General features: G+C 41.5%; 1 protein-coding gene across 1 annotated transcript; it reads left to right on the top strand.

The window, feature by feature from the left end:
• The first annotated feature begins 10247 nt into the window (after positions 1–10247).
• On the top strand, positions 10248–12506 carry Inx7 (innexin 7). Its single transcript, XM_072297050.1, has one exon. It carries the CDS (start codon positions 11250–11252, stop codon positions 12399–12401), a length of 1152 nt encoding a protein of 383 aa, XP_072153151.1. The 5' UTR covers positions 10248–11249; the 3' UTR covers positions 12402–12506.
• The last annotated feature ends 330 nt before the right edge of the window (positions 12507–12836 follow it).

Genomic DNA, 12836 nt, shown 5'->3' on the forward strand with positions numbered 1-12836 from the left:
TTGCAAACTTTTGCTAGAGTAAAACTAAGGGTTGTTTCTTAATGACTCAAAAATCACGATGAGTGCAAAGTCTGAAATGCACTCCTAACTTCTTAATCTGCGTAAGAAATACACAGTCTTTGGAGCTACCCGCTTCAAAAACGATACTACGGTACAGGTGAGCATTTCGTTGGAGAAGTCGTCCCTTCCAACCTCTATGTGCAGTAGGATACTGCACAGAGGCTGGGTTCTTGATTGAAGCAAAAATCCGATTGAATCAAGAGTATTTTTTCTTGTCATTGTTTTCAAGAGTCTGGACTCTAGATCCAATGTGTTTTTTGTCCAGTGATGTTAAAAGGAACTATGTGCATAGGGTTTGCATGTAACATATTTCCTTTTAGCATAAAAACGTCCAAATGTACGCGAGAGTGGCAACCGGGGATGGACGAGCGTTTTGCGAGTCGGCGGCGCGGCGTAACGAAGTAACGAAGAGAGCAGGAGCAACAACACGCTCCGGTTAAAAGCCTCGAAAATCAATAAATCAAATTAACCGAGCGCGGATATTTTGTTTTGCATCCCTCCCGCTCGAGCACGTCCAACCCCCTGGACCCCCCGCCCTCGGACACCCGCGAATCGCTACCAAATCCAGACATCCGTGCAAGGCGATGCGCCGCACAGTGGATCGAGTCAATTGGAGAGGTCTGACATGAAATTTTTGACTGAAACTGCAAATTTTGACGTTTTTTTCGTCATATTTTAAATGGTAAGGGGTGCTTGGAGAAGAAAATTTCACGAGAGATCCAATGGAACCACTTTTAAAACCTCAAAGTTTTGTATGAACGGAATTATAAGCTTTTAAAGTTTCCAAATTATGTCCGACCTCTCCTATTGACTCGATCCAATTTGCGCCGCATAGTGGATTGAGCCAGTAGAAGAGGACGGACATGAATTTTTCGGCTAAAATGTCAAATTTGTAGGTTTATTTCGTCACAAATTCAATTTGAAAGAGTGGTTCTAAAAGGAAATTTCACGAAAAAACCAATGGAACTACTTTTTAACTTTTTTGTTTCGCATTTACGAAAATATAAGCTTTGAAAGATTCCAGGTTTTGTCCGACTTCTTCTATTGACTCGGTCCAGTGTGCGCCGTCCTGCGCCGTGCCGCGCCGCACACAGGATCGAGTCAATTAGAAAGGTCGGCCATGAGTTTTTTGACTAAAACTGCAAATTTTGATGTTAATCTCGTCACATTTTAAATTTCAAGGGGTGCTCTCAGAGGAAAATTTCTCGAGGAAACCAATGAAACTACTTTCAGAACCTCAAAGTTTTGCATGAATGGAGGTATAAGCGTTTGAAGTTTCCAAATTTTGTTCGACCTCTCCTATTGACTCGATCCACTGCACTGTGCGCCGCGGCTCATATCTTATTCTCTCCTGCTCGTCGGTCGTACCGCGGTGACGTCAATACTGCCGTGCTGAGGAAAAACGCCGTGTGAGCTTTCGCACGTTGCCAAATTTCCTATCCGAAAATATTTATTTTTGATGAAAGTTACGAATATTTTCCCTTGAAATTTTCAGACTATTTAGATCAAACTACGAACGAAATCCTCCCAAAAAATCGGAGGAGAAATATTCACGAATCCTCCTGAAAATCCGGAATTTGTCGAAGGAAATTTGGCAACGCCTGAAAGCTCACACGGCATTCCTCCTCTGTGCTTTTTTAAGCTTTCCTTTCAGAAACACCCTATTCCTGATTAAACAGCGTATAACGAAACTCTAAAAATTAATCATTGCAGACCAGAAATAACATTTTATTCCTCTGTTTTGGATAGGTTTCAGTCCACAGGGATAATTGACAGAAAGAAACCATTTTTGGCGTAGTTCAGACGACACACCGGAACCTGAGTTTGAATAAAAACTTTAAATAGAATTTTCTGAAATCTGTTCTTATTGCTAAATGCTGTTTGGTCGGAAAGGTTCTTGTATGTGCTATTTATGTTACTATTCAGAAAAAGAATCATTTTCTTCTACTTCTTCTATCTCTTTTTTGTTTATTTTGGCTGTTATCTTTACCTCTTTGTTTCTCTTTTTTTTTTTTCTCCTCTTCGTCTACTTTTTCTGCTTATTCACTTTTCCTCCTGTTTCTTCTTTCTTTTTATTTTATTTCTCTTATTCTTAGTTCTTATATTTTTCCTTAATTTCCTCTTCTTCTTTTTCTCTTTTTTGCTCTTCCTCCTATTTATTGAGACAGCTGCGACTTGTGTGCTTGTGAACTCACCACCACCATTTGAAGATGCGAACAACCATTCGTTTTACTACATAGAAATAAACATCTCAACAGTAGTAAGTGCACGATGAAAGGCAACGCACGATTTGCATTTAAAGAGGACAGAAGACGAAAACCTGCTCCATAACGCTCCCAACACGGGCAGGAGACGTGATACGATTATATCAACTTCTCCGTAGCGCGAATTGCATATTTGTTGATTTGAAGGCATTATAAGGCGCTTTTCCGTTTTCGGCCAGCTCACGAAAGTGGTGTGGTCTTTTATACGTCCGTTACGTCATGGAAGCATGACTTTCCGAAACTTTTGTTTCCAAGCAAGTAGAACCTACCTTTTTAGCTATCATTAGACCGGATACAATACATTTTGAAGATCTCGCACTAGCAATCTAAATAATTTGATTAAGTGAGACAAAAGTCAAACTCGAAGGTCAATTCTGTTTTTCGCCTTACCGCTTGTTCATGATCAATGAGCAACTTTATGAGCATAAACTCAAATCAAATTCACCTAATGATGACTAATGAGTGTTGGGAGAAGCATTTTTCTGCAGGGAAATTTGTTTTGTGAAAATTAGGTTCGAATTGCGCAACTTTTCGGTCAACTCTTAGTTAGCATTAAGCGAATCTGCACTTTGTTTTTCGAAACTAATTTAATACTGTTAAGATTGTGGTGGGTTGGGGTCTCCGAAATAATTATAAGTTTCCGTTTCGAAAAAACGATTTGGAAGTTCTTAAATTACGCAAAGATGCGACCTTACGCGGAAAGAAAAGTGCTAGGGGTTAACCCCTAAAATTGTGACGTCACCGAAGTTAACCCGTTATTTCATACGTTGCATGAAAACAACAGATGGTTTTCGGTTTTATTTTTTATACTGGAGTATATTTATTCGAATTAAAGCAAGAAATGGTTTTTGGGGAGCATTATAAGTCTGATTTCCGAACTTTGAAGAAAAATTTGAAAAATTAACCCCAACTGACTCTATTGTCGAAAAAATACTGTACAGTGTAGATTTAATTTCTCTCCAAAATTAACGATCAGCTCATGCAACATAGGGTCAAAATCGAGTTGCGGCGAGGCGCTGGTAATTAATCTCAATGAAGCTCGTGAAGTCAATTTTAGGTGAGGTTTGCTCGAAAACAAGTTCTGATCAAAATCGCACACGAATCGCGTTCTCAAAAATGTCACTTACCTCTTTTATTCATCGGAGGCTTCAAATGAGGAATCGAGGAGATGCAAAGGAAAGTCTCGCCCGTCGGCGGACGACGCCATTCACAGCATCAGCACGCTGAAGACCTCTTGAAGGAACTCGAGAACATATCTGAGCATGAAAAAGGAAAACCTTTTCGGCGGAAGATGAAACAGAATAGGGAAATCGCATCCCCCAACGGGAGCACCTTATCCCTCTACAGCTGCGTTGTCGAGTTGAAGCCCCTGGAGCACATCCCCCGGGAACTGCTTTCGAAAGCGAGAGTGGGTTCTTCGAATCTTGCAACTTTGCACCCGGGTTTGTTTCCCCGACGAGTTACTACCGTAAAACACTCCAGTCCATTAAGTATCTGTTTATTAACATTTCGTGAAACCAATCCGGGAGCATAACCTAGATATCGCTTCAATTAACTCTAGTTGATTTCTTCTGCGAATCTGTTTCCTTTTTCCCTCTCTTTTCCTCGCCGAGGAGGTTAGGTTGGGAAACAAACCACGGCACCCTCTTGTGTGCAGTCATGCAGCCGCTTCAGGGGTTTTTTTCAGTGGTTCTCAAAACTTGATTTTTCGTGCTACATGCAATACTCCCGATGTTGATCGTTGCAAAAAGCGCGGATAAAAAATTCAAAGTGCTCGTTTAAGGTCGTTCCTACACTGAAAAGAAAAATCTCAGTGTATTTACTAAGAAAAGGGTAAAATTACCAAGAATTCAGGGTTCTATTTGATCCCAGTTTTATCTTGGTAAAATTACCATTTATGGAATTGGTAATTTTAGCGAGAAATTTCGGTAAAATTATTGACTTTCTCGGTAATTTTACTGGACCCCGGTAAAAACGCCAATATTTTTTATCGGCTGTGGTAGAATTACCGAGATAAAATGGCAAATACCGGGAATTGATTACCAATAAAAGTGGTATTCTTACCTGAAAAAAAAACAGTAAAAATACCGGTTTTTAGGTAAGCTTACCAGTCTGTCTTGGTAAAATTACCAATAATTGGTAAAAAAAGTGAGATGGTAAAGGTACCAACCCCGGACCTTGGTAAAAACGCCGAGAATTTTTTTTCAGTGTAAGTAGTTCCTTCCCTTGCAGCTCCTTTCCATAAAGACGCTCCATACCGATGGCTAAATGCGGAAAATGCGTACCTACATTAATTGGACTACATTTTGCAATTTGGAACTAAAAATTCCAGCCCGGTTTAAAAACAACGTATATGCCATTAGTTTCCCTAAGCACATAAGTGTTTTTCCAAAAGAGCTAGAATGTATAATTCCAAATTGCAAAATGCAGTCCAATTGCAACGTTTGATCTCTTGCTATGCTTCATTTTCCTTAGGAAAAACGAATTAAAATACTTCCATGCGATTCAGTTGACCTACACCTATTTTTTGGGATGGTCGAAGAAATTACGCCAAAAGAAATTATAGTATCTCTTGTTTAATATTCCATCGTAAAAATAAAACTTCAGTAGGGGTCTATGACGTCCCAATTTTCGACTTTAGCCATCGAAATGGTTTAGATACATTGTAATGGGTCTGTTGCAACCAAGAGAGAGAGTTGTGTTAATCGACTCTAAATGCGTAAGATGGCATGAAAATCTCGATGATCACATTGAAAATTTCTGAAATCTACTCTTTCGTGCGTAATTTGCGTGGTTTGGAACGTAGAATCTAATTTCCTGGATCCGCCAATGAAATCACCTACTTTAAGAGGAGTTTTTTTTTTTTTTTTTTTTTTTTTTTTTTTTTTTTTTTTTTTTTTTTTTTTAACGAGTCATTAATATAAATGTTGGAGGAGTTTAGGACAGTAGTATACAGTATATACAGAGTATAGGACTCAAATAAGCGCGCACCGATAATGTGTTTAGAGGAGGACTATTTTCTTAAAATTATTGATTTCTTGTCACTTAAACACCTCTGCGCCGCGACGGTTAGTTTGGAGCATGTTTGGAACCACTTACGTCGCTCTGAACGAGGAGCACGCTCGCGGAGTCGAGGTGGTTGCCTACCCACTGCGGGTGCAGGCGCGAGCTCGGAGAGAAAAAAATCTTCCCGTGAAATCTTAGCCTCTTATTAAAAATGGAAAATATAATTGTGTCAACGAAGCAGCTCCGATAATTGGCGCGTATTTTCCTCTCTGAGGAGGTGAGCCTCTCGCTCCTTGCGCCCTTTCCACGTCGCGTCGCATGAAAGCAAAGCGAGGCAATGCGACTCATTCACATGCGCTGTTTATGCTTGACAGGGGATTGTGTTGATAATTACAAATTACGGGCTGAGGAACAGATTAAGTGCAATGCTCGCAAAGACGAGCTCCAACCGCATCTCGACCCCCCGGGGCCCACGGCCTCCGCGCTGCTTGAAAGACGCGGAGTAAACTCAAGGGGGGCGCTTATTGGCGCCCCCCCCCCTATAGCGAATTCGTCTGCGTTTCCAATGTGCGCTTCAATTAACCATACTTACGATCCAACGTGGGGAATATTTTTCAGCACCTGCAATTACAATCCTTCATACTTTCCTATAGAAGGAACACTGAAAAAAAAATCTCGGTGTATTTACTAAGAAAAGGGTTAAATTACCAAGAATTCAGGGTTCTATTTGATCCCAGTTTTTTCTTGGTCAAATTACCATTTATGGAATTGGTAATTTTACCGAGAAATCTTGGTAAAATTATTGAACTTTTCGGTAATTTTACTGGACCTTGGTAAAAACGCCAATATGTTTTATCGACTGTGGTAGAATCACCGAGATAAAATGGCAAAGTTACCGGGAATTGATTACCAATAAAAGTTGTATTCTTACCTGAAAAAAAAACAGTAAAAATACCGGTTTTTAGGTAAGCTTACCAGTCTGTCTTGGTAAATTTACCAATAATTGGTAAAAAAAGTGAGATGGTAAAGGTACCAACGGACCTTGGTAAAAACGCCTAGAATTTTTTTTCATGTGCAATTACAATCCTTCATACTTTCCTATCGAAGGAATGAAAATCAGAACTGTGACGTTGTATATCTTCGATGAATTATACAAAAAAATCAGTGCTCCCATTTCCCGAACTGGCTCCGAATTCCGGAACTTTTGAGATTTTCCTAAGTTTTTCCCGGAATTTGTGAAATTCTTAAAATGTTCCGGATCTTTTGCACTTTTTAGAAATTTCTCGGGACTTTTGAAAAAATCTGAAAGGAGTCCCGGAACTTTCGACGGTCATGGAGTGAGAGAAATTGGGGGGGGGGGGGAAGTTCCGAATCCCGGATCGAATTTTTTCGAACTTTTGACGGACATGGAATGGGAGCAGTCAGGGCCGAAGTAAGGGGATGGCCACATGGGCCGCGGCCCATGGCGGCATAATGTAGGGGGCGGCAAATTTTGCAATCCTCTTGAATGTAGGTATCAAAAAAAGAGAGAAAAAAAAATCGGATTCATAAAATAAATTACAAAAAAGAAAAGGCAACAAAAGCTCTCATTTCCTGAGAGTAAAAAGAGTAATTTCTAATTTTGTCGTCTCTCGGTGATACAAGAGACAACACCTTTAATTAGTCGAGTTAAGAGAGAAACCAAACACGCAGTTTGTCATGGAACGGAGCGGCGCGGCGGTCGGCATGAAACGCATAGCGCCTACAAGACTGCGAGAAGACTTCACGCATTACGTCAAACACACTGCGGTCAGCAGCAGTCAGCTTGAAACGCATAGCGCCTACAAGACTGCATGAATACTTCACGCATTGCGCCAAACAGTGTGGACAGCAGCGGTCGGCGTGAAACGCATAGCGCCTTCAAGACTGCATGAATACTTCACGCATTGCGCCAAACAGTGTGGTCAGCAGCGCGGTCGGCGTGAAACGCATAGCGCCTACAAGACTGCATTAATACTTTACGCATTGCGCCAACAGGCGGAAGTTAAAATTATAAACCACATTTATGTTTGTTCCTTCATAATTTTTTCACTCGTTTTTTATAAATGGAAGGCCTTGTCCAAACAGGGATGGGTCTACGGAACTGAACCTCCTTACTGAATACTACCACTGAACTTAATAAAATGCCTGATTCGACTAATTGCCCGCGACGGATATAAACTTATCATGGGGTCATTAACTCAGGAACTACACGAGTAAAGAGCATAAATCGCATGGGGTAGCGGGACGGCTAGCCCGCGCCGCATGTTGGCGTGTGGCGCCCCTCTCCAACTGCCATGCTAAGCAATAACCACCGATCTATGCTGAGCTACCATCCGAGCCCAGTGGTTTCTCATTAGAGAGGCGTAACACCCCGTGTGATCTACGTCAAGCTCCGCAAAAGCATGCTTGAATGTGTGAGTGACTGTAGGTTGATCGTTTCTCAATTATTAATCTGTTGTTTTCTGGCGCGTGTTTTAGGGTAGCACGACGCGCGCAGCATCGCTTGCGCTAATTATCCCACTTAAAAGTCGACAACAGACGGGTAGCGTTAAGCAGAATAGAATGAACTTTGATCGAGGGAGGAGTTCTGCTTGTTAAAAGCCGTTGGCATAACTCCAAATTAATATTGGGTCCCTCGCAAATTATTGCTAAAGCAAAAGAAGGAAATGCTATCTCGTCACCTTCCGCAGGCAAAGTATCACAAGCGCCATCCGACGTTTAAAAATTTCCGCCGCCATTTTATTTTTTCACAGAGAAATTGTTCAACGAAGCTGTCCAAAAATTTCACTGAATTTTCTTTGTGCTGCCGATAAAATTTAGTGAAATTTCCGAACAGATTCAACCAACAATTTCTCAGTAAAGAAATAAAATGGCGGTGGAAATTTTTAAACGTCGCATGGCGCTTGTGATACTTTGCCTGGAAGGTGACGATCTAATGATACCGATAATGTAACCGCAACCCTGATGTAGCAGAATGCAATTTTCTTCTTTTGAAAACATGTTAAAAAATAATCTCCAATAGAATATTCAGACCGTCTCTGCCAGCTTATTTGTAAACACGATAACTTTTGCTAAAATCGCACGTCACCTATTTGAATTTTTTTAATAGCGTGCCTTTTGATCGTATGAAGATGGAGTTCAGTTTTGAGTTCAAGCGCATTCGCCGTTTACCAATTAACGATCATTAACGTAAGTGCTCCTCCTACGCTGTTTTCCGCTAAACTGATTTTTACTATTTCCTATTTGAGAAGAGGTAGATAAAAAGAGAGGTGAGAGCAAGGAGGACAAGACAACGGAGATCAGGAGAAGGAGAAGGAAAAGAAAGGGAGAGAAGGAGAAAAGAGAAAGGAGAATGGAAAAGAAGAAAAACCACAGAGAAAGAGAAAAAAGACGGAGAAAACAGGAAAGGCGAATTGATAGAGAAGAAGGCAACAAGGAGAAGATGAAGAAGAAAATAAAGGAGAAATTAGGAAGATGTGTAGTGGTAACATCGTGAAATTTTAAGCCTACTCGAAACACGTACAGAAAATAGCTTTTTACCAAGCAGGAAAATATCACATTGAGGCCATGCCAGTTCTCCTTCAATCTGTAGTATAGGCACCAAGAGCTTCCATGTAGTCGAATAGTTGTCATCATCTTGCATCTTGCATCTGTTAGTCTGCATATGTTAGTCTGTCGCCGACTTTGGTTTAGACATGTTAACTTTAGATGGAATCAAGCAACTTATTCAAATTTTTTAATGATACGCTTTTATATTGCGTACAGGTGGAATTCGAATTTGAGATCAAGCGCATTCATTGTTAACCACTAAACGGTCGGTAAAAGAAGTTCTTCCCTCAAGCTCCTTGACAATTATATGCCTCCCCCCCCCCCCCTTCGTCCGAGAAGAGGCAGGGAATGAAGGTGTGAATGGTCTCTTGCTTCTGAACGGAGGAAAAAAGCATAAGTGCCCATTTGACCACAGTTGACAGTGTTGATCATTATTCATGGTTGACAACACTGGGCTTCACCCATTTAAATCGTAATCGTATTGTACAGTAATCGATATTAATCGATTCTAGGTGAGGCAGGCTGACTCAACAACAATCGATTATTTACAACGGAGTTAAATGGAGGACAAACAGTGTTGCCAGCTTGCGAGAATCTCCACTGCGACTAAAGAACATTGAAGCGAAGTGGGAATAAATGAATTTTAGAAACGAACGGGGGTCCCCCTCTTTTAATAGGATGCATTTATGCTAAAAAGAACTATGTTACATGCAAATCCTATGCACATAGTTCCTTTTAGCATAAATACATCCAATAGACCGTCAAAAGCTTCAATAAAAGTTTAGGACTTATTTTTTAATGCATGCGAATTATCTCGCATCAGCAAAACCGCGAAAATGGCAAAACTCAACATGGCAGTTTATGAGCCTTGACGGTCGATGAAATGACGTCTCAAGCCAAAGTTCAGGCGATATGGGAAAAGGTCGAGCCGTACACCGCGCGTTGCGTTGGGGAGATGGACAGCAATTGACTGTCGAAATCAAAGTCAATTTAATAACTATTCTGCCGTCGCGTCGTCCTAAGAAAAAATGCCGTATAAGGTTCCGGGCGTTGTCAAACGTCCTCAAATACTCAACGAATTTTAAATGAGAATTCTGTTTATTTTTCTCTCAGTTTTTCGTATGATTCCAACTGCAGTTCGATCTTGAATGCCTGAACGTTTCGATGAAAGATTTTTACAACTTTTCTCAAAAATGAATATTTCACAGGGGTAAATTCGGCAACATTGGAATGCACATACGACGTTCTTCCCCAGAAAGGCAGCAATGCATGTTGGAGCACGACGATCTAAGTTTTATCGTCGCTCTTATCATCGTCTCTCCTCTCAACTGGGTTATCTTTTAATTTTGCTTCACTACTGTTTCGAGCTCCAAGGAGCCGCTGTTCCTCTCGTCGAGCTGGTCTTTATTCTCCGCTCTTTTCATGTTTTCACCTTGTTGTCGTCGCGGCTTATGTAATTTCCACCGCCGTGTTATCTCGAGAGGAACGATCCCGCAGCAGCGCCGTTCGATTTTGATCCGTGACTAATGGGCGCTACGGAGCGTTTCTTTTTGATCCGGACACGGCCTCTATTCCGCGAGAGCTCGTAGTCTACCCAACGACGTAGTCGATTCCTGTGTAAACTCGCAAAACTATCGCGATGGACGACCGTTAGTGTCATTAGTGTGCATGCCGTGTCCCATAACCTTAAATATTACCCGGGAATTTGCATTCGAATAGGCGACGATAATCGCTCAAGTGGGGCGTGTAAAAATACAAATTACTAGTGTGTGTGCGTGGGTGTGAGCGTCGAACTCTGCTTCACTTCGACTGTGTGCGGAGAGGAGTCGCCGTCGTCGCAACACATCAAAACATCGGCGATGTGATCACGACATTTGGATTTCGACCTTCGTCGACGTCATGTTGAGAAAAAGTGCGGAGTGATGACGTCATCGAAAAATTTTGAAATGTGTGCGGGTCGTTTCAGTGAACGTGGACTGAGCCTCGACTGACGAGTCAGAGGGCGGTTTTTCGATTATCGGCCAATTATTTCGGAATCCTCGTAGCCGTTTCACGTGCATTTTGCGTGACTTCAGACCGTGACGTGACGAAAAACAAAATTCCGGTCACAACTTTAAAATTGTCAAAGTTACCTGGATTTACCTCATTTCTTCAGTGCGAATTGTTGAAACTTTCGCTTTGCAACTTTTGAAGATCAAAATTTCATTTTTTAGCCTTTTTTATTAAAATAATCGATCTCAGTTACTGATCGTTAAATCCGCTCGTTTTTTACTGTTTTAAAAACCTCTTGTCTCAAAAATAAATATCAAAAGTTCGAAGAGCGTTTGATTGGAATTCAAAGGCTTCAAAATGTTGAAGGTTTTCTCGGACGTGGCGAAGAACGTGCGGCTGAAGCCGAAGGATATAAGCATCGACAATCTGGGCTTCAAACTCCACTACCGTTTTACCTTCGGGATCCTAATGGTTTGTTGCGTTCTGGTTTGCAGTCGTCAGTACATCGGCGAGCACATCCGGTGCATAACGCACAATGTTCCAGGGCACGTCATCGATACTTACTGCTTCGTACTGGGGACTTTCACCGTCCCCACTTTCGAGAACAAGACGACGAACGCAGTATCGGATCTCTACGCTCACCCCGGAGTCGGCCCTGCCGGACCTCACGCCTCTGAGGAGGACTACATCATGGCCCACCTATACTACCAATGGATCCCTTTCCTGCTTTTTGGGCAAGCGCTACTTTTTTATCTACCTCATTTTATTTGGAAAAACCACGAGGGGAGCCGTCTCTTCGCCCTGTGCGATGGATTCCAGAAAGCTGTCTTCGTCCTGAAGCTCGACTCGACTCGGTCCGCTGAAAAAGTCGAGTCCCTGAGGAAACATTTCCAAGCCCTGAAAAGGTTCAAAGTGAACCGTGACTGGGGTCGAGTCCTGGTCATGTGCGAATGGCTCAACCTGTTCAATGTTATTTTGCAGTTTTACCTAACCAACTGGTATCTCGGCGGTAATTTCTTGACCCTTGGCTTGAGATTGTACGACGGGAATTATGATGAAATCTTCGATAAAATGTTTCCCAAAGTTGCCAAGTGCACATTCCACCAATATGGTCCGTCAGGAACCCTACAGAGCTTTGACTCGCTTTGCGTCCTCGCTCTCAACATCATCAATGAGAAAATTTACCTCTTTTTATGGTTCTGGTTTGCGCTCATGTTGGTAGTGTCTGTTATTTCCATATTTTGGAGGCTGCTCACATGCTGCCTGCTGTCCAGGAGCACCGATTTCAATCAGTTGCTCCTGTGGGAAACCTCCCCCGGCTCCAGGTTGGACCGGCATGATGTTGCTGTCATCACGAAGGAATCTTCGTTTTATGACTGGCTCTTCCTCTATTACATAGGCAAGAATTTGAAAGGGGCCTTGTTCAGGGAGTTACTCCACGAATTGGCTGCGGATTTCGAGAAAGAGCGTGCGGATCCTGTTTACGTGCAACCATTGAAGACTGAATGATTTTGAAGCAAAGGATCTCCATCCAAAAGACATTTATTTTAAATTTTTGGTCTCTTCCAAAAGATCTGTTGATATTTATTAAAATGTTTTAGGTTCAACAAATAATTTATTGTGTATCTACCCCTTTTTCTAATATTTTTGAACAATTCTGTTGGCTGCACTGGAAAAAAAAACAAAACACATTGGATCTTGAGTCCAGACTCTTAAAAACATCGACAAGAAAAAATACTCTTGATTCGATCGGATTTTTGCTTAAATCAAGAACCAAGCCTCCTAATTTGAGCGGATTTCCTTTTAATTTAAGCAAAAACCTGATTGAATCAAGAGTATTTTTTCTTGTCAATGTTTTCAAGAGTCTGGGTTCTAGATCCAATGTGTTTTTTTCCAGTGTAGGTTCAACAAATAATTTATTGTTTATCTCCCCCTTTTTCTAAT

The sequence above is a fragment of the Bemisia tabaci genome, chromosome 2 (assembly GCF_918797505.1).
Source record: "Bemisia tabaci chromosome 2, PGI_BMITA_v3".
Taxonomy (NCBI): domain Eukaryota; kingdom Metazoa; phylum Arthropoda; class Insecta; order Hemiptera; family Aleyrodidae; genus Bemisia; species Bemisia tabaci.